We start from the raw sequence: 26,571 nt of genomic DNA on the forward strand, positions 1-26,571 counted from the left end.
GCTCGAACCCGGGCCCCCTGCATTGGGGAGCATGGAGTCTTACCCACTGGACCGCCAGGGAAGTCACAGTAGGTGACTTCTAATGTGGTACCCAGTGGGGGTTTAGGAAACGTCACGACCTCAGTACTGTGTAGTGAACTCACCCCACTCATCCGCACTCATCCTCTGACAGTCCCAGGTTGAACCCAGTCAGGCAGCTCATTGCTCCTGTGATGTGTGGAATCTCCTGAGGTGGCTGGGGGTGAGGAGGAGACAACCTTGGAGCCCTTGCTGGTTCCCAGGAGCTTTTAGTCCTGCTGCCCTAGAAGCCCCCTGCCGCCTGGCTGGGCCTCACCCCCTTGACCAGGGTCCCCACAGACGAATCCCAAGGCAGACCTGCAGGTGAAGGAGCTGCCAGGCTTCATGCCTCTTCCAAGAGTGCAGGTTAGAACAACTTGTTAGCACAGACTTGAAAATGAATGAAAACAAGCCTTTTGCACAGAAATGGCTGTGCAGAAAGTGAGGAGATGGGTATTCTCCAGCTGCAAAACCATATGGTTTATTTTTCCTAAAAGCCAGAGCAGGCTTCTGGGTTCATAACTGTCTAGATGCTTAATAGAATGAAAGACTCTTCCAAGAGGCAATTCAGAACATAAAAGGATTCTAGGCAGTACAGGTTCTCGGTAGCGTTCATGGCTGCGGAAATATTTGGAAGAGCTTAATAATATCAATATTAATAATAGAATAACAATGGGATAACCATGATTTTTGTCTAACATTTCCTGCTTATCAGGCCTGAATGGCTGCTGAGTACATTGGACATATTATCTATTTCAACCACTCATCAACCTTACAAAATAGTAGAGTAGAACCATTGTACACATGAAGAACTTGTAAGCAAAGGGTTGTATTTTTTGGTGTGTGCCCAATTTTTGTTCAAGTTAGAGTACTGTGTGTCAGTCACCTGGCAGCGAGTTACTGGCCTGACAAGTTCCAGACTTTTATTGGTCAGACAGACTTAAAGCTATGGTCTTTTTAAAAAATTTTGTTTTATTTTATTTTAACTTTTTATTTTATACCAGAGTATAGTTGATTAACAATGTTGTATTAGTCTCAGGTGTACCGTAAAGTGATTCAGTTATACATATACATGTATCTATTCTTTTTCAAATTAACATTGAGCAGAGTTCCCTGTGCTGTGGAGTAGGTCCTTGTTGGTTATCTATTTTAAATGTAGCAGTGTGTACATGTCAATCCCAAACTCCCTAACTATCCCTTCGCTCCATCCTTCCCCCTCCCTGTAACCATAAGTTCCTTTTCTAAGTCTGTGAGTCTGTTTCTGTTTTGTAAATAAGTTCATTTGATTATTTATTTTAGATTCCACATATAAGCGATATCATACGATATTTCTCTTTGTCTGTCTGACTTCACTCAGTATGACAATCTCTGGGTCCAGCCATGCTGGTGCACATGGCAGCATTTCCTTCTTTTTCATGGCTGAGTAATATTCCAGTGTGTACATGTACCACATGTTGGCAGAACACTCTGTGACATAAATCACAGCAATATCTTTTACGATCGCCTCCCAGAGCAATGGAAATAAAACCAAAAATAAACAAATGGGACATAATTAAACTCAAAAGCTTTTGCACAGCAAAGGATACCATAAACAAAACAAAATGACAGCCCACAGAATAGGAAAAAGTATTTGCAAATGATGTGACCAACAAGAGATTAGTCTCCAAAATTTACAAACAGCTCACACGGCTTAAAACTATGATCTTTAATCTAGCCATAGATGGTGCATTTCGAATGAGGCCTGTAAGGGTATTAAAACTTTGGGAAAAGTCTTCTGGCAAAAAATATAGATACAGAACCGCAGAGCTGTTGCTATAATATCATTTGGATTGCATGTTCGCTGAGCAAAGGAGAAGTTGCAGGATTTGCAGCCAGTGGGATGTGGCTCTGGATTTCACTAGTAAATTGTTTTTACTCTTTCCCCGAGGTGGCAGTGGATTAGAGTGGAAGGTTTGGGAGGGATAGGTGTGTGTAAAATGGGAGCCCTCAACAGGAGATGTCCGAAACCGGATGAGAGAGACGGGTGGAGCTGGAGCAAAGGAGTTCACACTTACCATTGCTTGGAAGAGTTTTTGAAATTCCAGATCGTCTTAAAGGAGGGCATGAGCTTTTCTGTGCCTGCCAAAAGGAGTATAAGTTTAAAAGGTAAGAAGCTCCAGTGGCTTCACAGTTCGAGCACATAATGATGTGATTTATATGCTGTAATTGTATACATTTCTGTGGAGTGAAATGTCCCTAAATTTTAAAAATTGCATGGAAGCGATTTGGGGTGTTACTTGATTTTTAAAATTCCACCTTTCAGAGAGAGAGCAGGCACACACGTTGCTTTCATCTTTACGTCTGGGATATTTGTATCTTCAGGTTGCTAGAGATGGGTACCCATGGGAGAGCAGGTTGTCGCAGCTTAGAGTCCTTCACTGAGGTCACTGACATTCCCCTGCGCCCCAGTTAGAAAGAACAGCACTGATGTGTATCTTAAAAATAACTCAGCCTGAGAGCCATCTGACCTTCGGAGAGAGTTAAGGGTGCTCCAGGGGAGAAGATAGGCATCGAAGTTTGGAAAGGGCTGTCCTGACTAGAGATTTTCTTCTAATGACACTCAGTTGGAAATGCAAACATTTGAAAAATTATCCTCACTGCTGTTCTTAACATAAGAGTTTCGACACGTTGGTTTTGCTAGCTAGGGACCTTTGGTTACGCTGTATAAATTATTCCCCCACTTGGATGAAAGGGATAGAACACATGCAGTCAATCCACAAACCATCATAGTAAATTTGTCCTGAGTTCTACTGAAGTACATTTCTGTGATACAGAATTTTGTGTCACAGTATTCTGTTTTTAACACTATTAAATCCCAGAAGGTACCAAATCTACTGAGAAAACAAGCATTGCTTCAATGGGTGATGTAAGTAGGGCACCATACTGGGGGCTACTGGAAATGTAAAACACAGTGGTTCAGTTCCTGACCTCCACTGCTTTCATGCTATTAAGATGACAAGACGTTGGGATTGACATATACACACTACTATATATAAAATAGATAACCGACAGGGACCTACTGTGTAGCACAGGGAACTCGATATTTTGTAATGACCTACAAGGGAAAAGAATCTGAAAAGGAATATATATATACACATACATACACACACACACATACACACACACACACACACGTATAACTGAATCACTGTACTGTACACCTGAAACTAACATGATATTGTAAATGGACTACACTTCAATATAAAAAAAGGAGAAAAAAAAATTATGAGGAATGACAAAAGAAAAATGACAAGGTAGACACATAACGTTTCAAGGCAGATCAAAACCACAGTCTGTGAAGTGACATAACTGTAGCGTGTTCACTGAATAGGTTTTCTTTTAACCCTTTAATTTGGGGTCTTTATTCTCAGGGTTTGATTACTGAAGAGCCCTAGACACTGGATTTCAGGCTCAGATGGAGTCCTGAGGTTTGCGGCAGATTGTCAACCTTGATTCCTGTACATTTGGGTGATGTTAATAAACTCACTTTTCAGGGGCGCTTAAAGTTTGGAGAAGCGGGTCAGGCACAAGTCGGATACACAAAATAAAATGAATTAAACTAAGTATCAGGCAAGCTAGTTTGTCAAAGTTCCTAACGTGGTATAATCCAAAGGACTCGGCCCGTGAGCCAGGGCATTAGCTTTTAGTTCTGTCTTGGTCACTTACAGAACGCGGGCCTTCGGTTAACATTTAATATTCTCTGAACCTGCTTCTTCATCTTGCAAACGCGCATGTGGATTGTGTGGACTTCACGGGGTTATTGTGAGTATTAAATGGAATTTTCTGAATGAAAATACTTTATAAACTATAAAGCACATTACAGATGTGAGATGATATTTTAATGTTACTTGTTATATAAAATCCAAGAGCCATTTTCTTCCTCCTGCTGTCTCTAATGATTATATAATAACATTTCTTCACTCATTCTTTTTCTGCTTGTGTTTTCCGGTTCTCTCTCAATCCAGATAAAGATCATCTCCATCACCCCCTTGTGCCTCCTCCTGTCAGCCTGTCATCCATTATCCCTTCCATGGGTAATCACTCTTATGATAACTATCACTGTAGGTTATTTTAGGCTCCTGAAATTTTTTTTTTTTGTCTTCATCATTGTCATTTTTTTTAACATCTTTATTGGAGTATAATTGCTTTACAGTGGTGTGTTAGTTTTTGCTTTACAACAAAATGAATCAGTTATATATATACATATGTTCCCATATCTCTTCCCGCTTGCGTCTCCCTCCCTCCTACCCTCCCTATCCCACCCCTCCAGGCGGTCCCAAAGCACCGAGCTGATCTCCCTGTGCTATGCGGCTGCTTCCCGCTAGCTATCTACCTTACGTTTGGTAGTGTATATATGTCCATGCCTCTCTCTCACTTCATGCCAGCTTACACTTCCCCCTCCCCATGTCCTCAAGTCCATTCTCTAGTAGGTCTGTGTCTTTATTCCTGTGTTACCCCTAGGTTCTTCATGACATTTTTTTTCTTAAATTCCATATATATGTGTTAGCATACGGTACTTGTCTCTCTCTTTCTGACTTACTTCACTCTGTACGACAGACTCTAGGTCTATCCACCTCATTACAAATAGCTCAATTTCGTTTCCTTTTATGGCTGAGTAATATTCCATTGTATATATGTGCCACATCTTCTTTATCCATTCATCTGTGGATGGACACTTAGGTTGCTTCCATGTCCTGGCTATTGTAAATAGTGCTGCAATGAACATTGTGGTACATGTCTCTTTTTGAATTATGGTTTTCTCAGGGTATATGCCCAGTAGTGGGATTGCTGGGTCATATGGTAGTTCTATTTGTAGTTTTTTAAGGAACCTCCATACTGTTCTCCAGAGTGGCTGTACCAATTCACATTCCCACCAGCAGTGCAAGAGGGTTCCCTTTTCTCCACACCCTCTCCAGCATTTATTGTTTGTAGATTTTTTGATGATGGCCATTCTGACTGGTGTGAGATGATATGTCATTGTAGTTTTGATTTGCATTTCTCTAATGATGAATGATGTTGAGCATTCTTCCACGTGTTTGTTGGCAGTCTGTATATCTTCTTTGGAGAAATGTCTACTTAGGTCTTCTGCCCATTTTTGGATTGGGTTGTTTGTTTTTTTGTTATTGAGCTGCATGTGCTGCTTGTAAATCTTGGAAATTAATCCTTTGTCAGTTGCTTCATTTGCAAATATTTTCTCCCATTCTGAGGGTTGTCTTTTCGTCTTGTTTATGGTTTCCTTTGCTGTGCAAAAGCTTTGAAGTTTCATTAGGTCCCATTTGTTTTTTTTGTTTTTATTTCCATTTCTCTAGGAGGTGGGTCAAAAAGGACCTTGCTGTGATTTATGTCATAGAGTGTTCTGCCTATGTTTTCCTCTAAGAGTTTGATAGTGTCTGGCCTTACATTTAGGTCTTTAATCCATTTTGTAGGCTCCTGAAATTTAAATGACTGAAGAATCAACAGATGCCAATATTATGTTATCCCTGTGGTGTAACGAGGGCCCCTGGTGCAATCCCAGACCTGTTTGCCTTTTTTTTTTTAAACTACATTATCCCCCCCTTCTTAGACCCCTGGAGCAGCGGAAGCCAACCCTTCCAGAACAGCGCCCAGACTGCATCACGGGCAGAACCCAGGGGCTCCCTGAGTCCTTGCCCTGACCCTCCCGGGACACTCAGGCAGCAGCCACAGAGGGCACGAGACCCCTGTCCCTGTGGGCTCTTGTGGCCTACACCCCTGTCACCCCCAAAATGGCCACAAGGGCCGGAATAAACAAGTGCCGAACTACCTATAAAGGAAAAAAGAGACTATATCATTAAATTTTTTTACTGTATCATTAAATTTAAAAAAATTAATACCCTCTAGCATTTTGGAAGGTGTTTGTTTCATATGTACGTGGTCCTCAGGCTCTTGCCCCTCCACAAATGGTTAACAGATTGTGACACGGTGGGACACCTCTTCCTGTACTGTATTGTCCATAGTTTACCCATTTCTCTCCCAAGCCCTCATCCTCGTGTCGGTGGCATCCCTGCTGCAGTAGTAGAAGCCACTGTCCGCTGAGCTGGCAAGTCAGAGGGCTGGTGTTTAACCCGATGTGGCCAACGGCACAGTGTGGAGCATGTTAATTTATTTGAGGTTGCTTGGTGCAGGGCCTCAGATGTGTTCAAGGGCCTGAGCCGCATTTTGGGGGAGGAGCTGAGGGAAGGATCTGACCTCCTGGGAGTTGCCAGTGCCTCACCCTGCCCCCCAGGCGCCCCAGTTAGGGGGCCAGGACTTCGGCTCCTGTAAGCTGGGTCTGGCCGCCCACCTGGGGTTCCCCCAGGGCCTCTTCTGGACAAAGGCTTGTATTGGTGACGGTGCTCTCAAGAGGCAGGGACTTGGTCTTCCCCCAGAATGTTCTGGTGCTGCACAGACTGTAGAGTGGTTAAAGTGAGGCTGAGCAGGTAGCCCGCTTCACAGCCCCCCTCCTTTGTTCCAGGAGGAAAGGGAGGGCCAAGCCGATCAGCGCGTGGCCCTGCTTACAGCTTTTTCTGAGCTGTTCTCCTAGCTCTTGTGGATAAGATGAGGCATAGGGACTTGGTACTTCCCCCATCACAGCCGATTGTATCAGAGAGGTCACCTGACCTGACATGGGCCCCCCCTCGGATCCTCTCCTCCGTGAATTTGAAGTCAGCGTCCAAGGCTGTCCGTCAGCCTCTGTTGGATGTTTGAATTGGCAGGTGCTCTCATGGGGGGGCTTTTGTCACTGTGTAGAGAGATCCAGACTGCGGCAATGGTGCAAGGGAGGCACATCCCAGAGCCCTTGCTTCTAGGGGAGGGAAAGGGTGCCCCCCCGGCACCTGTCCCTGGAGCTGCCGGCTACTTGTGCTGCCCCCTGCCAGGTGCCCATGACCCTCAGGAAACCCCCCTTTGGCTCCAGGTGGCTGATACGGCTCTTCCCTGCAGCCACGCAGTCCAGGGTCGCAATACTTTCTGGTTGAACAACCCAAGACCAAATGAGCTGGAAGAAGAGTTTAGCGAGAATAACGATAGCCGTTGATTTCAGAGATCAGAGTGTACCCGTGGCGCCTGCTGGGTCCACCCTGGCAGCAAGTCAGTCACTCACAGTGTGTGCCAGGACTTCGATGGCTCTTGCCATGGAGTGCCAACATATGAGAAGGTCTGGCGGCTTCCCCCGTGCCCAGGAAAGCATGTTCTTGGTCATTAGCTTGTGTGGAATACAGGGGGGCTCGGCTCGTCTGGCCCCTTCACGTTCCTTGCAGTCACTTTCTGCCAATGCTGTCGTCAGTGGGGAAGAATTTCTGCTTTTTGCTGGGAAGACTATTTTTAAAAATAAGTAGATGGTGACTGTCAGGGAAGGAGGGGACTTACATTAGTGGCCCCTGAGTTGGAGGTGCCTGGTGACCAAGTTGTACCTTTCTGAACTTCTAATTTGCCAGAGCCCACAGCAGTCGTATTTGTTTCTAAGCACAGTGTGGAAGCAATGCAACAGCCTTTAATGCAGGTGCCACACCTGATTGTTGGTGTGTCTCCAGTCTGTCAAGCTCCCCCACCCATGTCGCCCATCCCAGGCCCGCTCAGCAACCTCAAGGGCCAAGGTCGGGTGCCTGTTGATGTGTCCTCCATGAGGCGCATGCTATCAAAGCACTCTCTCCGATCGTGTTTAGTCATCAAAAGCAAGCGCTAGATGCCATGGGATTCATATAGCTAATAACAGAGTCCCACGAGGGACTCATCTATGGTTGGGTAGAAACAGGGCTCCCTCAAGAGCCAGTGGCTCGGTCGCCAGCAGAATATGCCGGTGCTGCACGTCCATAGTGTTTACAGTGAGGCTGACCAGCTGGCCTGCTCACAGCCCCTCCCCTTCAGCGGGAGGGGGTCCCCGGGGATGCAGTAAGGTGTTCACAAGGCTTAGGGTGCGAGCTAAAATGCCATTCATAAGACATAGGTGGCAAATCCTAAGCACGTTAAGGAAATGATTACTGTCTTGGAGCGCCAGGGAAGGCCTCTTGGTGGAAAGGGCAATTCAGTTGTGTTTGAAGGGCACGTAGGACCTGGCTGGACAGCAATGGGGCAGGGGGGCCGGGCAGATAGAAGCAGCGTGCGCCATGCAGGGGCGAGCTCAGCTGTGACAGCTGTGTCACCCTGGGGGTAAAAAGTAGAGCTGTATTTGTCTCCATAACCAAGTCCTAATCGCACAGTTCTTCTGAGGAGCTATGTACTTGTTTTAGAACTGATTTCTGGTGTAGTATACCGTTACTAATAGCACCTTATTAGACTCTTTTTTTAGTTTCAATGTATGTCAGGTTTTCAAAAGAATCTTTGTCTCTATGTGAAGAATATGAAGGTTGCCTCTGTAGCTTTTATACATTTATCTTTTTTACAGTTTTTTTTTTAAGATTCTTTTTTCTTTTTTTTTTTGTGGTACGCGGGCCTCTCACTGTTGTGGCCTCTCCCGTTGCGGAGCACAGGCTCCGGACGCGCAGGCTCAGCGGCCATGGCTCATGGGCCCAGCCGCTCTGCGGCATGTGGGATCTTCCCGGACTGGGGCACGAACCCGTGTCCCCTGCATCGGCAGGCAGACTCTCAACCACTGCACCACCAGGGAAGCCCCTTTTAAGCATTTTTAAAAAATTAATTAATTTACTTCTTCTGGCTGCATTGGGTCTTCGTTGTTGCACGCGGGCTTTCTCTAGTTGCGGCGAGCGGGGGCTACTCTTTGTTGCGGTGCACGGGCTTCTCATTGCAGTGGCTTCTCTTGTTGCGGAGCACAGGCTCTAGGCGCACGGGCTTCAGTAGTTGTGGCACGTGGGCTCAGTAGTTGTGGCTCGCGGGCTCTAGAGCGCAGGCTCAGTAGTTGTGGCGCACGGGCTTCGTTGCTCCGCGGCATGTGGAATCTTCCCAGACCAGGGCTCGAACCTGTGTCCCCTGCATTGGCAGGCGGATTCTTAACCACTGCGCCACCAGGGAAGCCTTGTACGTTTATCTTTAACCACGTTCACTGATGCTGAAAGCCAGCCAGCCTGTCTGAGTCTAGCTGAGAAATGGTGGAGAGTGTACGCATTTGCCTGGGGAAAATGGAGGGATTAGAATAATAGAGCAAACATTCCTTCAAGTGCCATTTCCTCCTTTTAAAGAACACAGCTCGGGCTTCCCTGGTGGCGCAGTGGTTGAGAGTCCGCCTGCCGATGCAGGGGACGTTGGTTCGGGCCCCGGTCCGGGAGGATCCCACATGCCGCGGAGCGGCTGGGCCCGTGAGCCGTGGCCGCTGGGCCTGTGTGTCCGGAGCCTGTGCTCCACAACGGGAGAGGCCACAACAGTGAGAGGCCCGCGTACCGCAAAAAAAAAAGAACACAGCTCATTTTAATTGTGACGTCATTTCACTGAGCAAGTATTTCTCTTGCTCTTCGTGTGACAAAATTATGTGACCTAGCATTTCCTTTTGGAGATCAAAGGAAATGTTGCTTGGAGTCTGGGAAAATGGTTGCCCTGGTTTCTGCATTGCTGAAGGTCCTATTCATTCATGTATGAAAATCCAGGGAGATAATTGGCCGGGAAAAGCACGTGGCTTCCAGGGTACTAGTCAGGCTCAGAATGACTTTTCAGGCAATTCTGCCTTTCCTGCTGGCTTTCCATCCGTAGGACTTCTGCCTCATGCTTGCCTCCAGAGACCCTGCGGGAATGCCCAGAAAGCTGCTTACCCTCTGTTGTCACACGTTCATTTTAGGCAACGCCTACTATTAGAAAGTTCTTCCTTGTATCGAGACAACAGTCTGTTTCCCTATAACTTTCCCCATCACTGGCTTAAATATAGACCTTTGAGGACTGGCCTAGAAACACAGGCACCACGTCTAACACTGTTGCCAAAAGAAAATGCATTCTGAGTTCCACACCAGTGGTGTATCAATAATCTTCTGGAGTGCGACCCCATTCACCCACTGGAGCGTGCCCAGTAGGGGACACGGGGGAGAGGGGGTAGGGCCAGGGACTGCGTAATATTGGGCAAAGAAGACCCCAGCTCCAAGAGCTGCCCCACTTTACTCAGTGCCACAGGAAGCAGAGATCATGATGGTGGGGAAATGGCCTTGGGGTAGGACAGAGATGAATTTATCTCCAGGCTGTACCATTTATTAGCTTTGTGGCTTTGAGCACGTTGCTGAACCTTTCAAAGCCTCAGTTTTCAAAGCCTGTTTTTCATCTGCAAAACAGATGAAGAATAAATGTGACAAAGCATATAGAGAGCCCAGTACTGCTCAGCAAATGCCGTTTACCACAGGCCTGTACGCACAGTTAACTGTGTTTCCGGACTGTGCCCTTAGTTGGCGAAGGACTGATCGCATCCCCCTTCTGAGCTGTGGGGCAGGCAGATACGATGCCGCTGCCTCAGCTGGTGACTCAGCCCATTGCTTTGGGTCAGACCTACTTTAAAAGTCAGATGACTCCACAGCTTCAGAGTGGGTTCTCCTCATATATATCAGCCATGGCCTCTCATCCCTCTTCTCAGGGCCAAACCCAGAGTTCCTTAGTTGCCTAAACTTTCCCCAGAACATGCTACAGTTTTCTGTTTGCACGTCAGGCTTTACTGATTCTTCAGATGGGTCCTCTTGTAGACTTGTGTCGGACGTTTGTGATAGTTAACACTTCTGGCCCATCCCAATAAATACATCGGAATATTTATTCTCATTCCTGGTTCTTAAAGTATCAAGCTGTTGCCTGGAGCGGAACATGTGTCCATGTCTATAGATTTTCCTGCTGGAATCGGGAGAAATAATGGATAGCATTTTTAGATAAATAAATTAGAGACCATGCCTGCAGATTTTAGTTTTTAATTGTGGCAGCCAGCTTCTCAGGGTTGAGAAATCCAGCTTGCGTCCGTGCCAGAAACCAAGGCGGTGGTTGAGGGCTAGGGCCTTGAGTACCTCTTCTGCCGCTTAGTGGTGATGACCTCAGGCAAGTTTCGTAGGCTGATTAGGAGGATAGAGCTAGACAAAGCATTAAAGCACTTAGCATCGTGCCTAGCACATAGTAAGTGCCCCCTGCCCCCGCCCCCTGCCGTAGTACATTTTTTAAAAGAGAGAAAAATCTTGCTGGTATAAGCACTGCTCATTCTCTCAACTCCTAACCATCAATTATAGACCTCATGGAGTTACAGGATGTTAGAGCTTCGAATTACGTTTCCATTAGCGGTGATGGATTAGACGGAACTATTCCATCCTTTCGCATTTAGTCCCCCTTGTGGTCAGAAGCAGACACTTTATGAAGCAATGTGCTGGGTAAGAAGCGAATTGGCCAAAGACTAGCTTTTTATCTCAGTGCAACTGCCTGGGCCTTGTAAGAGTCAGGTCCACCATTTGGCTTCCTTAGTGCAGCGCTGGTGCTGATGGATCTCATGGCCTCTGAAGCTCACCCTTGCTCACCTGCCTGTCATCTGGTCCTCAGTCACTTAACAACTATTTACTGAGCACCTACTATGAGTGGGCATTTGTCTTGGCTCTGGGGCTACATCAGTAAAACAGGCCCAATTCTCCACCTCACGGAGTTCACATTCATTTTGGGGAGACAGACTAAGAAAGTAAATTAAGGGACTTCCCTGGAGGTCCAACAGTTAAGACTCCGTGCTTCCACTGCAGGGGGACATGGGTTTGATCCCTGGTCAGGGAACTAAGATCCCGCATGCCACGTGTTGCAGCCAAAAAAAAAGGAAAGTAAATTAAATAGTGTTCGAAGGTGATAAGTGCAGTGGAGGAAAATAAAGCAGGGAAGGGAGGGAGTAAGGAATGCTGGAGGGGCAGAGTTCAAGTTTTAAAGAGGGTCGTCAGGGAAGGGCCCATGGAGGAGCAGAGACTTGAAGAAATGAGAGATCTTTGAAGTCCGGGCAGAGGGAAGAGCAAGTGCAAAGTCCCTGAGGCAGAAACCAGGCCAAGAGTGGTTGCGGGGCTGCAAAGAGGCCTGTGAAGCTGGAGCCTGGTAAGCACGAGGGGAGCCAGTGGAGGGCCCATGAGAGGAACTAGCAAGGGATGCAGGTCAAGTAGGGCCTTGCAGGCCAGCGCGAGAACATTGGCTTTGGTCTGAAAGACGGAATGTGTGGAAGAGTTCTGAGCAAAGGAGTACTATTATTGGACATATGTTTGAACAGATCGCCCTGACTGCTGGGTTGAGAAGAGAGCATGGGGTCAAAGGTGGAGGCAGAGAGAGATGACAAAGATGGCGGCTTAGCCGGAGTAATAGTGGTAGAGATGGCAAAGTGTCTTCTTTGTGCTTTTCTGAAATGACTTTTGTTTTTGTTTATTTGGCCAAGAACATGTGTTACCTAAAGTTAATTTTTTCCCCCACAATACCCTGCCAATATTAGACTTCCGAAGTTTCCCTGTGTTTCTTATTTGGTGGCAGTATCACATATGTGTGCAGTGTAGATATTTGAATGTTGAAAGTTAATTGAATCGCTAATAGAAGTGGGTTTTTTCCCCCCATAAATCGTCTCAGGAGAAAGTTAGGACCACTGAAAGGACAACACCATCTCACTGTTCATGTAAGAATCTTGTTATCGAATACCGCATGCACGTTTCTTCCACAGATTATTTTTTTACTCATTTAATAATAGGTCCTCTGGCATGATGTCTTATCAGCTCCAATTTCACCTGCAAAGAGGCATGAGTTCCTCCAAACACCCCACCCCCTCATCCCCCATCAACACGTAGCCAGACAGAGCACCGGCTTTCAGGGATTTCTTCACCGTCTGAGTTCCAGCTTCTGTTTCCTTTACACATGTATGTATAAGGTATATGTATATATGTAGGTGTTTTGAAGATGATGATCCCATATAGAAATTATGCAAAGAACGTTTTCCCTTTTGAAAATAATGGAACTCCCAGAGCTAAATCTGTTCAACAACATAATCCTGAGAGACATGAGCTGCTTTGTCAGATTGGCATTCCAGGTCATGTTTATGGAGTCATTGTTAGGACTGGTTTATCCAGGTTCATTCCCATGCAGTAACTCCCAAGGCCACGGCCACTGTAAGGGAGCTGGCTTTAAAGAAGCGATCACCACTGAGGTCCATCGTGCGTCTACTGAGCTCCCACTGTGTGCTCACCCTAGGCACAGTGACTGGCTTTCAAATTAAAAATTGGGGCTCATAGTCAGACAAGCGCTGATTCTACTTAAACGGGCGTCAGGACAGAATGTCTGAATGACATGTTGCCTGGGAAAATCAGGCACAGGATGTGGGTGAGGCTTTGGTGGAGACAAAGGAAGTAAAGGACCTTATTTCCTCCCACAAGACCCTTCAAATCTTGATGGACACACAGTTAACAATACAGGGCAAGATAAACGCGTGGTCAGCACAGACTGTCTGTCAACATGCATCAGTAATAGAGTTGTACCTCTTGTTTATAAGCTTACCCTGACTTGAACTTCTCTTAAAATATCTTTTCTTATTAACGTGGATTTTTTTTTTTTTTTTTTTTTTGTGGTACGCGGGCCTCTCACTGTTGTGGCCTCTCCCGTTGTGGAGCACAGGCTCCGGACGCGCAGGCTCAGCTGCCATGGCTCATGGGCCCAGCTGCTCCGCGGCATGTGGGATCCTCCCGGACCGGGGCACGAACCCGTGTCCCCTGCATCGGCAGGCGGACTCTCAACCACTGCGCCACCAGGGAAGCCCATTAGCATGGAATTTGATCCATCTTTTCAGAGCGCTGATCCAGTCTCAGGTCATCTGAGGAATGGAAGTAAGGGAAGTGGTTTCTCCCCACAGCTCTTCCTTCAGTTAGTCAGCCCCTGTTAGGGAGGCTGAGGCTTGGGGCTCCGGCCACTCATCCGCCTTTGTGTGTGTGAACTGGTCCAGTGGCTTTTAACTATGAGTGAGCTCAACTTGGGGGTTCCACGGAAGAGGCGTGCCATAGAGGGAATCCCCCAAACATTGAGCTTCTCTCACTTTAGCCGCTACAGCCGATCCTGATTTCTAAGTACATAAATCTCCTTGTAAGTGGCTTTGCTGGCCCCAGTTCCTAATAGGCGTTCCCCTTTATGCCGTCTATTTAAATATCTGGGTCATCAGTGAAACCAGAGGTGTGAACTACATCCAGACAGTCTTAACCTCTGCTTTGCTCACTTCTTCGTTTTACACATTCCTGGAGACCAGGAGTCAGAGTAAGACGCTTTCTACCAGTGTAAATCAAAACCTAAGTCCTGTTTCAAACATTTTCAAGCAGAACTCAACGATACTTACAAATGAAAAGCAATGCCAAGAGGCGCAGGAAAAGCTGCCCTTAAAATTTCTCCCTGATATAATATAGAATGTTTCTCAATGTGCTAATAAACATGGTGGGATTTTTTTTTTTTTAATTCTGGGGCCTTTCTTTAGGGATTTGTTTAAGAGGGAGGAGACCTAAAGTCCAGAATCTTTTAGAATAATATCCAGGAAATGTGAAACGAATTCAGGGCTGCCCATTCTCTCTCATTTCCTAGTGGGATAGTCAGAGGCCCTGATAACATGTTTGGAAATTTCCTGTGACCCTTTGTTGAATAATGGAATTAAGTATAAGGTGGAGCCGCTTAGGCTGCATTTGAAGGGGTTGAGTTTTTCAAGTGGTCTGTCACTTTGATAAAGTGGTCTGTATTATGATTTTAGCAGCTGCGCAGCCCTGATTTTCTGTGATAGGCCTATTTCAGATGTCTCTACAGTGTTCAGACCCAGTTTTTAATTCAGAAAGTACTGTCACCATATTGATCCATTTCCATCACTTCCTGGGCCTCTAGGACATTAGAGGTGATTTGGTCTCCAGCCAGCCACCTGCACGAGCCACTCCCCAGCTCGACTCCCCCAGGCTGAGCACAAAGCCCAGCCAGCACTGGCCCCTGGTAAAAGCTATTGACCAGTGTGGTCTGCACCCTAGCTAACAGCTGGGCTTGATCTTGGCCCCTCTGAGGACCTCTGGGCAACTCAAAGAAACATGTAAAACTTTAGCTGGGAAGGACTCCTGTAGACATCACTGGGGTCAGTCCAGTCATTTCACAGATGAAGAACTAAGGCAACATGACTGGTTCAAGATGGTGGAGGCATATTTAAGACATCTGGGAGAAGGAAGCATTGTTTGCTGGACTGACAACATTCCTGCAGCCATTTCCTATGAAATGATCAGCTGCTTCACTACACAAGTGAAGGAAGAGCCTTTGATGAGTCAGCCAGAGCTGGAATTCCTGACTTTTCATGTTGCTGTTCAAATCCCTTTTCATATTTCACAAGCATCTCTGATCTGTAAGACAATCTGCACTTCAGACCCTGGCTATATGGTCACTGATAAAATCCAAATAGAACCTAGCATTTGTGACACATCACTCCAGGCTCATGACCTAGCTCCTGGAACTTGAATTCTATGAATTGGCTATAGGATGAAATGATATTTAAACACAAAATCTCAGCAGGCTTTACTGGGTACATAACTAAAGAGTGCCATGTCTGCTCATGGGCGCACCTGGGGTCAGGGAACTGTGCTGGTGTTTTGTTTCCCTTTGTTTTCTCTTTAGAGGAGAAAAAAGTATCTTTCTTCCATGTCTTCCACTTCTTCTATTAGCTGCTACCTTCACAGATGTGTCCACTCTGTTCTGTGTCTCCTCACTGTTCCCGTCTTCCAGCATTGTCCTCCCGCATTGTAGTGCCCACCTGCCTCAAGCTATAGCCCTCATCCTTCCCACTGTTCTCTGCTTCCGCTTCCTGAGACACGGTCCTCCCTTGCTGTCACTTCTGGCCTCAGCCCTCACCTGCAGCTCAGACTTGCTCCCGAACTCCAGTCCCACATCCACAACTGCCTTCTGAACCTGTTACCTCTGTGGCTTTTTCTTGCCTCAAACACAACAGAAAACAGAACCTGGACCAGATGGTCTTTGGGTTTCCTGTTGGTTCTCAAACTCAGTTTTAAGAAGTCAGCATTTAAGAGCATCTCAATACTCTCTCTTCCTCTTCTCAACTTCCCTAAATCTTTTTAATACCACTAACCTCCCCACCATGGAATGTGTGTCCTCTTCTGCACATATACACATGCACCCACGCACATACAGACATAAAAATGACAGAGCAAAGGGGTTGAACTGGCTAACATACTTGCCTAGAAAGAAACAGCGCAAAGCATATGTCTTACTGCTCTTAAGATGACAGTGTCATCTTCATATAAAAAGTAAAGCTTGTTGATATGCCAGTGAACTTATGTATTTTTAGATGTCTGGGTACAAGTACAATGCATGACCCCCTTTCTCTTTCCCAGCAACCACTTGTCACCTTGGAAAGCTGGCAGAACAGTGGTCTCGAGTCCAGAAATGAGCTGACTTTCCTATTCCCACTGCTGACAGTTTGTCAGTCACAGGGAGGACCTAATAAACTTCCCGGAGCTTATTTGCCCAATGGCACATGTATAAATATATTTCAGAGGGAATAAGCATGTCAAGTTTGAAATTCAGATTTGTTCTATCAGAATGTCATTGCTGGAGGAAGCACTGGAAATCAGGTTTTTCCACCTCCTGATCTTACTGAAGGGGGAACTGAAGCCCAGAAAGGTTAGGTGATCTGCCCAAAGTCACACAGCTTATTAATGACAAAACTACGACTGAAACGCTGGTATTCTAGCGCCCAGCCCAGAGCTCTTCCATTCACCTGCCTTTTAAATATGCTGAATCCCTTTCTGCCACTCATCTGGAGTGAGTTCTCAAGCCCACTGAAAAACCCCAATAAATCCTGGTTCTTAGTCTATTTTAAAACATTAAGCGTTTACACAAACGATTCATAATAAAATCGTAAGTTGTAACTATGACAGATTCACACTGTTACTTCTTCAAGTTTAGAGAGAAGACCATGAGATTATGGAAGCTGCCGATTTCTCTACCTTCTGGTTGCTTTATCCATCTCTCTAAAATCAGGTCAGAACACTGCAAAGACTGGCTCTCCCCTGCCGTCACCTCAGCACACACGCTCCTGTAAGAACGAGCTGAAAGCATAGTCGGCTACTTTTCCTCTTAAAATCTAACTTCCAAGGGCCTGTATTTTAATTATTGATGATGTGTATAGAGTTTCTGTGTCAGGCATTTTTTTCCTGAGTTATAGAATCATCTGGAATGGGGGAAGAACATTTCTCAATATCTCGGTGTAGTTGCCGAGAGTGAATTAACCTGTAAACCTCTAGGATAATTGAATTGTAGCTTTCACCTAAAATGGCTATCTAGCTGAGATTCCTGCCTACAGTTTTTTCTGCGTGTTCCTTTCAGCTGGTTTTAGATCCTGTGTTTTCTATCCCATATAACTTCTTAGGGAAGAGTGCATCTTCTAGATAGCTTGTGCTTCTATAATTCGATTTTCTGTAATCTTTGTTTTCCCTTAGTTTCATAATACATGGCTCATGAGCCCCACTTTCTACATGAACGTCTGCACATTATCCTAACGATGCCACAGATTCCTATTCAGTATATTATGTAGTTAAAGAAAAAAATATATGTGGGCTTTATTCTGTCAGACCCAAACCTGGCACAGCATTTCATGGGCACGAGAGGAGCAGCTACAGTTTAATCAGAAGGTCTGTGGTCTGAGTGCAGAAGGTCTGTGGTCTGAGTGCACTCCCACATTTTCTTGTGGGCTCAAGAAAATGCCTCTGGGGAATGGATAAAGGAGATGTGGTACATATATACAATGGAATATTACTGAGCTATAAAAAGGAATGAAATAATGCCATTTGCAGCAACATGGATGGACCTAGAGATTGTCATACTGAGTGAAGTCAGAGAGAGAAAGACAAATATCATATGATATCACTTACATGTGGAATCTTAAAAAAGGCTACAGAGTCAGTGGTTTATCCTACAATCAGATAAGCTGCTGTCTATTAACACATTTTCAAGTCTTTAGACTAAGAGATTGGTTCAAGATGGAGTAGAAGGACGTGGTCTCACTGCCTCTTGCGAGAGCACCGGAACCACAACCAACTGCTGAACAGTCATCGAAAGGAAGACACTGGAACTCACCAAAAAAGATACCCCACGTCCAAAGACAAAGGAGAAGCCACAATGAGATGGTAGGAGGGGTGCAATCATAATAACATCAAATCCCAAATAAGTGACTGGAGAACACTTATACCACAGAAGTGCACCCACTGGAGTGAAGGTTCTGAGACTCCCATCAGGCTTCCCAACCTGGGGGTCTGGCAATGGGAGGAGGAATTCCCAGAGAATCAGACTTTGAAGGCTAGCGGGATTTGATGCAGGACTTCGACAGGACTTGGGGAAACAGAGACTCCACTCTTGGAGGGCACACACAAAGTAGTGTGTGCATCAGGACCCAGGGGAAGGAGCAGTGACCCCATATATTTCGAGCTGTGTTGCAAGCATGCAGAAAATGTCAAGCCACCATGAGATGCTGGGAGTTAACAGAGACCAGGAGACTTAGCCTGGCTGCTGCTGGTGGGTGCCAGGCCTGCCCTCCTGGCTTGTGGCTGAGGCGGGAGCCTGTAAGGTGGCAGGGCCTTCACCAGGCCGCTTGCGTGGTTTACCTACGGGCTCTGATCTGTCCCTTCCTTGGCCACACTATTGGCTGCTTGCTAATTGGTTCTTCTGAGAAGGAAGCAAAACTTCCATGAGAAAGCCAAAATCGGTGACACACTGCTTGATTTCGGAATTTGAGGTCTCTGAAGATCTGAGACGCAAAATTGCTTTGGCGAGCTCTGAAGCCACTCATTCATTGCACCCCAGAGCAGAAGAGAGAGGTGAAGAGAACCTGTCCTTTACTTTGCACTCTGTGGGTACTCATCGAGGCACGTGTAGGGGTGAGTGTTGCTGTGTGTGTTAACAGGAACCAAAAATCCTGCAGACCACAATGACTTTTGTCTTTGGCTTGTCTTTGTATGTTTCTTATCCTTGGTAAGAAGCATTATTATAGCGGGAAGATGTGAATAAGTACTTGTTTATTGTGTTTTGTGGCTCTTCAGCCCTTTGCTTGTAGTTTTTTTCCTCCAACTGCCTGGCAATTTCTTCCAAGACTCACCCCGAGTCCACCACCAGTACCACCACGAAATATGGCTTTCCTCACTTCAGGGTGCACTGCGGCCCAACCTTTTCCTCCATTGTCTGTTTATTTTCTTCTCCTTTCTCCTTAGCACTGTTATTTCCCCCAGATTATGATGCCTGCTCAGATGGGCATTCTACCATTTCCTCAGAGATGTCCAGAGGGTATATAGCAGGTGGATGGCTAACATGAAACTTCTCCCCCTTTAACTCTACAATCAGATGCTGGTTCATGCATGCGGCAGACATGTACTGGGCATTGACTGTACACAGAGCCCAGAGCTCCTGCTTTTGAGGGGCTCACAGTCCTGGACGTGCATGGGAGGGGGATGGGGTGCAGCATGATGATGGCATATTTCCAAGTAAGTTCTGTTTAAGGAGGCTGGGAGGAGGGCGTCCAGGGTACCCTAAGAGTTTAGGATGCAGACAGGTAGTGATAGGAAGGGTAAGGGTTCTAGGTCAGAGGATCATCACGAGCAAAGGTTGAGAAGCAGTCAAGTACAGGAAGCGCACAGAGGACGACTCCGTTTTCCTGGAAGTACATAGAGTTGACAAAGACTAGTGAGGAAGATGAGGCTAAAGACGTGGGTCTGGGCTGTGCAGAAGGACTTGCCTCTGGAGTTCAGGCTTCCAAACACAGAGCTGGCCCATCAGGAATGTTTGAGTAGAAGAAGAGCAACATTGGAGAAGGACTTTCCTCTCTGGCTGGTTTTTAGATTCCTGGCACACAGGTGCTGGAAGAGGCTGGTCTATCCCAGTCTCTACCTCATTCAGAGGAGGAGTTCCTTAGAGGATGTTTGAGTTGGTCAAGGTCAAAACATTGGGTGGCTTTTTCCCCAAGCAATATGGTGCCCACAATGTTGTGTTTGTTTGCACCCACTGGCAATCTTTAAGAGGCACCCTTGGAGGTCTGCAAAAATAGTCTTTTTGCAAAAAAAAAAAAAAAAGAATATTTGTGTAATTTACATTATATGAACGTTCCAACAAGTTGATATCATAGGTTTTGTACTTTCCATGAGGAGAGGTTTAATACACAAAGCAATGACTGCATTTGCAGAAATTATTTTTTGAAAGAAAAGGAATAAAAACGTTAATATTGTTTGCCTTAAAAGCAGGATTTGTGTTAACTTTTACATACTGCATATAATCTTTGTTAGGGTAGTAAGCGAACTTCATGAAATCACTGGTGACAGAAATATAATATCGGACTCTTATACTTGGTGAGTAATAGACACTTTCATTAAAGCCATTGTGTTCCCAGGGAGATCAGCTCGGTGCTTTGTAACCACCTAGAGGGGTGGGATAGGGAGGGTGGGAGGGAGGGAGACGCAAGAGGGAAGAGATATGGGAACATATGTATGTGTATAACTGATTCACTTTGTTATAAAGCAGAAACGAACACACCATTGTAAAGCAATTATACTCCAGTAAAGATGTAAAAAAAAAAAAGCCATTGTGTTCCAATAATGACTGACACTAGTAGAGTATAGAATGCGGCTACTCAGTGTATGTCTGAAAGGTTACTGAATCTTTGGGGGCAATCATATGAAATTGCAAGTGTCTGGATGAGACATATTCGGCCTAAACAATGAGTAGTTTAACTGAATTTTTTGGTTTTGTTCAGTACACTGACATTGTAATATTTACACCTTTAGGCAGTTAATGCCAGAGAGGGAAGTAGGGGAGAAAGATTCTCTTTGGTTTCATGTTAAGTTACCTCTCAGTATTTACCTGATGGAGAAGTTTTGTAAGTATCTGGCATGTGAAAGACCCTGTTTTATAAAATAGAGGTCTAAGACCCAGAGGAATGAAATGTATTTGTCAATGAATATTAAGCCTTTACTCTGTGCCCGGCACTGTGCTAAGCGTTGAGTAATAAAAGATAGCTCAAGCGCTGTCCTTTCTACCTAATGTTCACTGCATTCTTACCCCTAATGGGTAGAGAGTTGAATCTTAAAGTTTGATTGTAGTGGAGGAACAGCATTTTGTTTCCATTTGGAGGAGTATGGCAGAGGTGTTCAAGGAAGGTACTTTCTTTAGCAACCACCAGGTGTCAGTACAGGACTTGGAACTCTTGGCAACAAATGCATTCTTGGTTTTCCTAACTCGCTAAGGCCGTGCCCATTTTGACTTTTCAAAGGCGGTAGACCGCCACTGGGCCACTTTCTCCCAAATATTAGTGTCAAACACTTTCTCCTCAAGACTGCATCACATTCCTTCACCTTTGCCTTATAAAAGTAGCACAAGTTCCTCGACCTTTTTCTACTTTAAAGCTTTTAATTCTGTCTTTCATGGTGATGGTTCTACAAAGTAGGGAGGCTATCGGGATGGGGGTAGGGGAGTTTCACGAAGCTCTTGTTGCTTCCACTGATCTCATCCCCCAAACCGGTGGAGCCCACTCTCGGCTGATACGGGGAAAGGTGGAGGGTCTGTTCTTTTTCCTGCACAGAGAAACAATCTGATGGTGGAGCCTGATGGCTCCAAACTGCAGAAGGAAGTGTACAGAGAGAAGCTCCTAGGCATCTCCACTGGCCCAGCCATTTGCTTCCTCTTGCAGTGGTATGTGTTCACGTACGGACATTAAGGAACAGTGTGTTTGTTGACTGACAGGGGAAACCTTGGAGAGGCGGGTATTGATTTGTGTCATACAGGTTTTCACCAGTTTCTCATCCTGCCTCCTCACTTTTTTTTTGTTTACATATATATAAATAATCATTTTCTTACATTCTCTTCCATTATTGGTTATTACAAGATAATTGAATATAGTTCCCTGTGTTATACAGTAGGTCCTTGTTGTTTATTTTATATATAGTGGTATGTATCTGTTAATCCCAAACTCCTAATTTATCCCCCATTTTCCCCTTTGGTATCATAAGTTTGCTTTCTATATCTGTCAGTCTGTTTCTGTTTTGTAAATAAGTTCATTTGTATCATCTTTAGACTCCACATATAAGTGATATCATATGATATTTGTCTTCCTCTGTCTGACTTACTTCACTCAGTATGATCATCTCTAGGTCCATCCATGTGGCTGCAAATGGCATTATTTCATTCTTTTTATGGCTGAGTAATATTCCATTGTGTACATATAACCACATCTTTATCCTTTCTTCTGTCAGTCTTTCTTATTTGCCTCCTCACTCGAATGGGCAGGCTGCACAGGGAGCTGAGGCATTTGGTGTGGGGCATCGGGGGATAGGGTGGGAGAAACTGGGGAAGGGCTTCCTTGGACATCCAAGCGTTTTTCGAGCCTCATAAGACGTCAGATGTGGTGGCAGCTGGAGGGATGTCAGTTCGAATGAGCTGCTCAGCTGTTGGTAAACTGAGGGAGAGACGGGCTGGGGAGCTAGAGACACAAAGTCAGCCACTGGCTTCAGCAGCTAAGGCTCCTGGGGTGTGTGGCCTGCAGGGGATGGAGAGTCAGGCATGGCATGCAGCCCCAAGTCTATGCCCTGAAGTAAGGGCCCGAGTGATGCAAGGCTCTATGGTGCAGACACACTGTGGGGATTTCCTTCGGGCCAATCAGCGCGACTTGACAAATTGTAGTACAGCTAATTCCAGGCACTATTCAGATTCTGTTGTTTTATAGTGAATAAAATATTGTAAATAAGGCAGCACATCAATAGGGATTCAAAAATAGTTTCAGTATTTTGCTTTTGTAGAGATTTTCGTCATGATAGTTAAAGAAGATCACCTTTTTCTTGAAAACATCACGTAGGATGTCTTTAAAATATTCCATATACACACATTACATTGAAGAGGGCGGCTGACATTCTTACTGGAGTCATGCCCAGCTCTGCGTTGAGCAGCAGCTCCCAGACCAGATCCGGGAAGGCTCTCAGACCTGTATTAGGATTGAATGATTGATTGATTAATTGAATTTATTTATTTATTTATTTATGGCTGCGTTGGGTCTTTGTTGCTGCGTGTAGGCTTTCTCTAGTTGCCGCAAGCGGGGGATAATCTTCGTTGCGGTGCACGGGCTTCTCATTGCTGTGGCTTCTCTTGTTGTGGCGCACGGGCTCTAGGCGTGCGGGCTTCAGTAGTTGTGGCACTCAGGCTCAGTAGTTGTGGCGCACGGGCTTAGTTGCTTCGCGGCATGTGGGATCTTCCCGGACCAGGGCTCGAACCCGTGTCCCCTGCACTGGTAGGAGGATTCTTAACCACTGCGCCACCAGGGAAGTCCCTAGGATGTACTTTTTAAGCAGCTTTTTTTTTTTTTAGAAGTTATTTAGTGTTGGCTTGACTTACAGTTGATATGGTCCCTGCATATGGGATTGTGTAAGGGACAGATCTAGTTGTCCAAAATCAAAGTGTCTTTACTGTGTGGTGGCTTTAGTTCATGGGCTCTGGCCTCTCCCACTGCTTCAGGAAATCCTACAGCAAGTGCCTGCTTGCTCCCGGAAACTGGAGTCTTCAGATTCCAGCCACATTGCTGTGTGTTAATTCTCACCTCTCAGCAGCAGTCTCACACTTCCCGATCCTGCTTTTTTTTCAGATCACTGGGGTGATCCTGCTGGCCGTCGGAGTCTGGGGCAAACTCACTCTGGGCACCTATATTTCCCTGATTGCCGAGAACTCCACAAATGCTCCCTATGTGCTCATCGGAACTGGCACCACTATTGTCGTGTTTGGCCTGTTTGGATGCTTTGCCACATGCCGTGGTAGCCCATGGATGCTGAAACTGGTGAGTAGGTCGCAGTATAATACTGCTTTCTGATTCTGTTTTGTAAAAATATAAATCACGTGAAAGCAAAGTGGCCCTTCTTGAAGCCACAGACGAGTCCTTAATAGTCATTGACTCTAATTTTAGTGCAGGCTTTTACCTAACCCACCCTTTAATCCCCTAGAGGGAGAAACAACCCCAGATACAGCCTGACACACAAAAAAATCCCGTCCTGGTCCCTCAAGGTAGATGATGACAAAGCAGTGGCCAGCGGTTCTAATAAGCCATTTATAGCCTCGTGGCAAGATGCCCTGTTCCAGTTTTGAATTCTGTCTTAGAAATCTCTTCAAGCGTGTGATGTGCAGCCGTGGTGGGTGAGGCAGCACCCCGAACATGAGCAGCCTTTCATTTCCAAGTTCCCACTGGAGAAATACTTTTCTGCCTCCTTGAGCTGGGCTGGCTGGGATGCGCGGGCACGCTCTCCTCTACGCCTGCACAGCCTGGCTCCGTGCAGTGGGAGTTGAGCTAAGCCAGAGCTTCCCCACTCAGCAGACACAGCAGTGACGTTTCCCAAAGGGTAAGGATAGGCTGTTGAAAGGCTGCTGCTGCAAGTCTTAACTTTCTGGTAGACCAGTTGCCTAATTCTCTAGTCTCTTGCCCGTGCTTTTCATCAATAAGAGTTTATGTGGAAGGCTTTCCCAGATAAAAGGCAGCAAGAGCCTCTCCTCAAAAGAAAATTTTGTTTAAAAGGATTTCTTTCTCTGAAAGGGGAGAGTAGAGAGTCCCTCGGTGCTGGGTGGCCCGTCCTTTCTTGTTTAGCCCTAGATTGCAGTAACCCATGACACCGTCTAGTGACAGATACGGGTGTGAGGGTGATTCACTCCAAAGGAAGCACCTTCCAAATGGGCACTGGTCAGTCTCTTTGTTGGCAACCTGATGGAGGTCGTGCTTGATTTGGCCATTTTCTGTCCTGAAGACCGTGTGGGAAGCTGATAGCCTGGCCACAGCTAAGCCTTCCAGGTTGGTGGAAGAGCCGTAGTGAGACCATATAGCGGCACTTCTGCTGCTGTCACCTCCATTAGCACTGAGTCTACCTTCTAGTACCTCTTATAGGCGCTAGTGTTTCCTTTTGGTCTAGTGTTGTAGTTTTCAACTTTGATCTGTGCCTGAGTCACCTGGGCTTTTTAAAAACACCTCTGCCAGAGGCCATCCCCCAGCCAGTGGAACCAGACGCTGTGACGGTCAGGATCTGGCTCCACATTTTCTGAAAGCTCTCCAGGGGTGCTATTGCACAGCCGGTGCTGAGACCCTCTTCTTCAGTACAGTGAGTAGCAAGGGAAGAATTAACTCCAGAGGCATGGAAAACAAACTGCTAAAAAGCCATCTGTCCAAACAAGAAGGGAGGAGACCTGGAGACCTGACTGACCCTGATGCTAAGTGGCTTAAGTCTTGAGGGGCAAGGATGTAACCTCTTTGGGCCTTTGTCCCCATTTATGAAAGAACAGTATTGGATTAACCCACCAAGGTTTCTTCCGGCCCAAAGACTATGACTGAAGCAGGCAGAAGTGGGCATGCAACAATGGAGCAGTCATCTCTGGCTTCTTCTGAGTTTCATACCATGCTGCCATTTTCTCCTGACGCTTGGGAGCTTACTAGCAAGTGACCCTTTTGGCGAGCAGAGAAGTCTGGGGGGCTTGGTGTTGGTTTTGGTCTTCTAAAAGCTATCATTTAGTTCCTTTCACCCGCTCGATGTTGTCCTGTGTGCATACTCCATTTTATTTATTCCTCACCACCGCCATAAAGTTCAGGTTGTGTTTTCATGTTACGCGATAGACTTGGAGGTGAAATACCTTGTCCAAGTTCACAAAACTAATGTGCAGAGAGCTGGGACGGGAAACCAGATAGGTGTCTTTCGAAAGCCAGGACTATTTCTACTCCAGTATTTTCATTTGGAGAAAACTCGAGCCCTGCCACCTGGATTTAATACAGGCTCTCCCCAGCAGGCCTTCTGAAGGAGCAGCAGCTCTCCTCTGGAAGCTTCCAGAAGCAGAGAACCTCCTAGGGATGTGAAACTGCTGATCTAGCTGAACAGAGCAGAAGTCACTCGGTTAGCTGTCCATCTAAAGTTTTACAGTCCTCATTTAACCTCATTAATTGCAAAACAATTGAAAATAACTCTTTTCACTTTATGGAGGCCCAGAACCGCGGCCCCTTTCCTAAGAGCTACACCGCAGAGTCAAAAGTTCTTTCTCCCACCTGCGTCCTGATGATGACTTTCTCACAGGACTTTCTGGTGGAGTCTAGGCCTGGGGTGAGAGTCTCCCTAGAGTACGTTGTGCTTCTAATTGCATTTTGTACCAAGCTGAGAGAGAGAAGTCGTGTACACGGAGCCTTCTATTCAGAACCGTGTGTTTGATACTTTAGTGTCTGTGCTTTCAGTGTGCGGAGAGACTTTTATTAATATTTTGAACGAAACCAGCATTTTAAGGCAGTATTTCCTCCTTTGAATATATGTGCCCCTGGCTGAGAAAAATAATTTATGATCCCATGCACACATATATACTTTCCAAGTAAGCAGTATGGCCACGTGCAGTGTACTCAAATTCTAGGGCATCACCAAAGGCCATTCCCAACATTCAGGAGCGTTGTATTTCATTTTGAGATGAGAAGAAGCAGATACTAAGACATATGCCTCGTAGGAGAGGAATCAATTCTCCTTCCTTTTATCTGCTTTTCAGTCACAAAAATGGAAACCCTTCATGTCTCAGAAGTACCCT

The 26,571-nt window shown here is 45.9% G+C and overlaps 1 protein-coding gene across 1 annotated transcript in view; it reads left to right on the top strand.

The window, feature by feature from the left end:
- The window catches only part of TSPAN7 (tetraspanin 7), a 137,412-nt gene that overhangs the window by 88,108 nt on the left and 22,733 nt on the right, over positions 1 to 26,571 (top strand). The window contains exon 2 of the mRNA XM_004281344.3: positions 23,627 to 23,815. Coding sequence (XP_004281392.1) covers positions 23,627 to 23,815 — 189 coding nt within the window. The remainder of the gene's footprint in view (positions 1 to 23,626; positions 23,816 to 26,571) is intronic.

This window comes from Orcinus orca, chromosome X (genome assembly GCF_937001465.1).
Source record: "Orcinus orca chromosome X, mOrcOrc1.1, whole genome shotgun sequence".
In the NCBI taxonomy this organism is placed as follows: Eukaryota; Metazoa; Chordata; class Mammalia; order Artiodactyla; family Delphinidae; genus Orcinus; species Orcinus orca.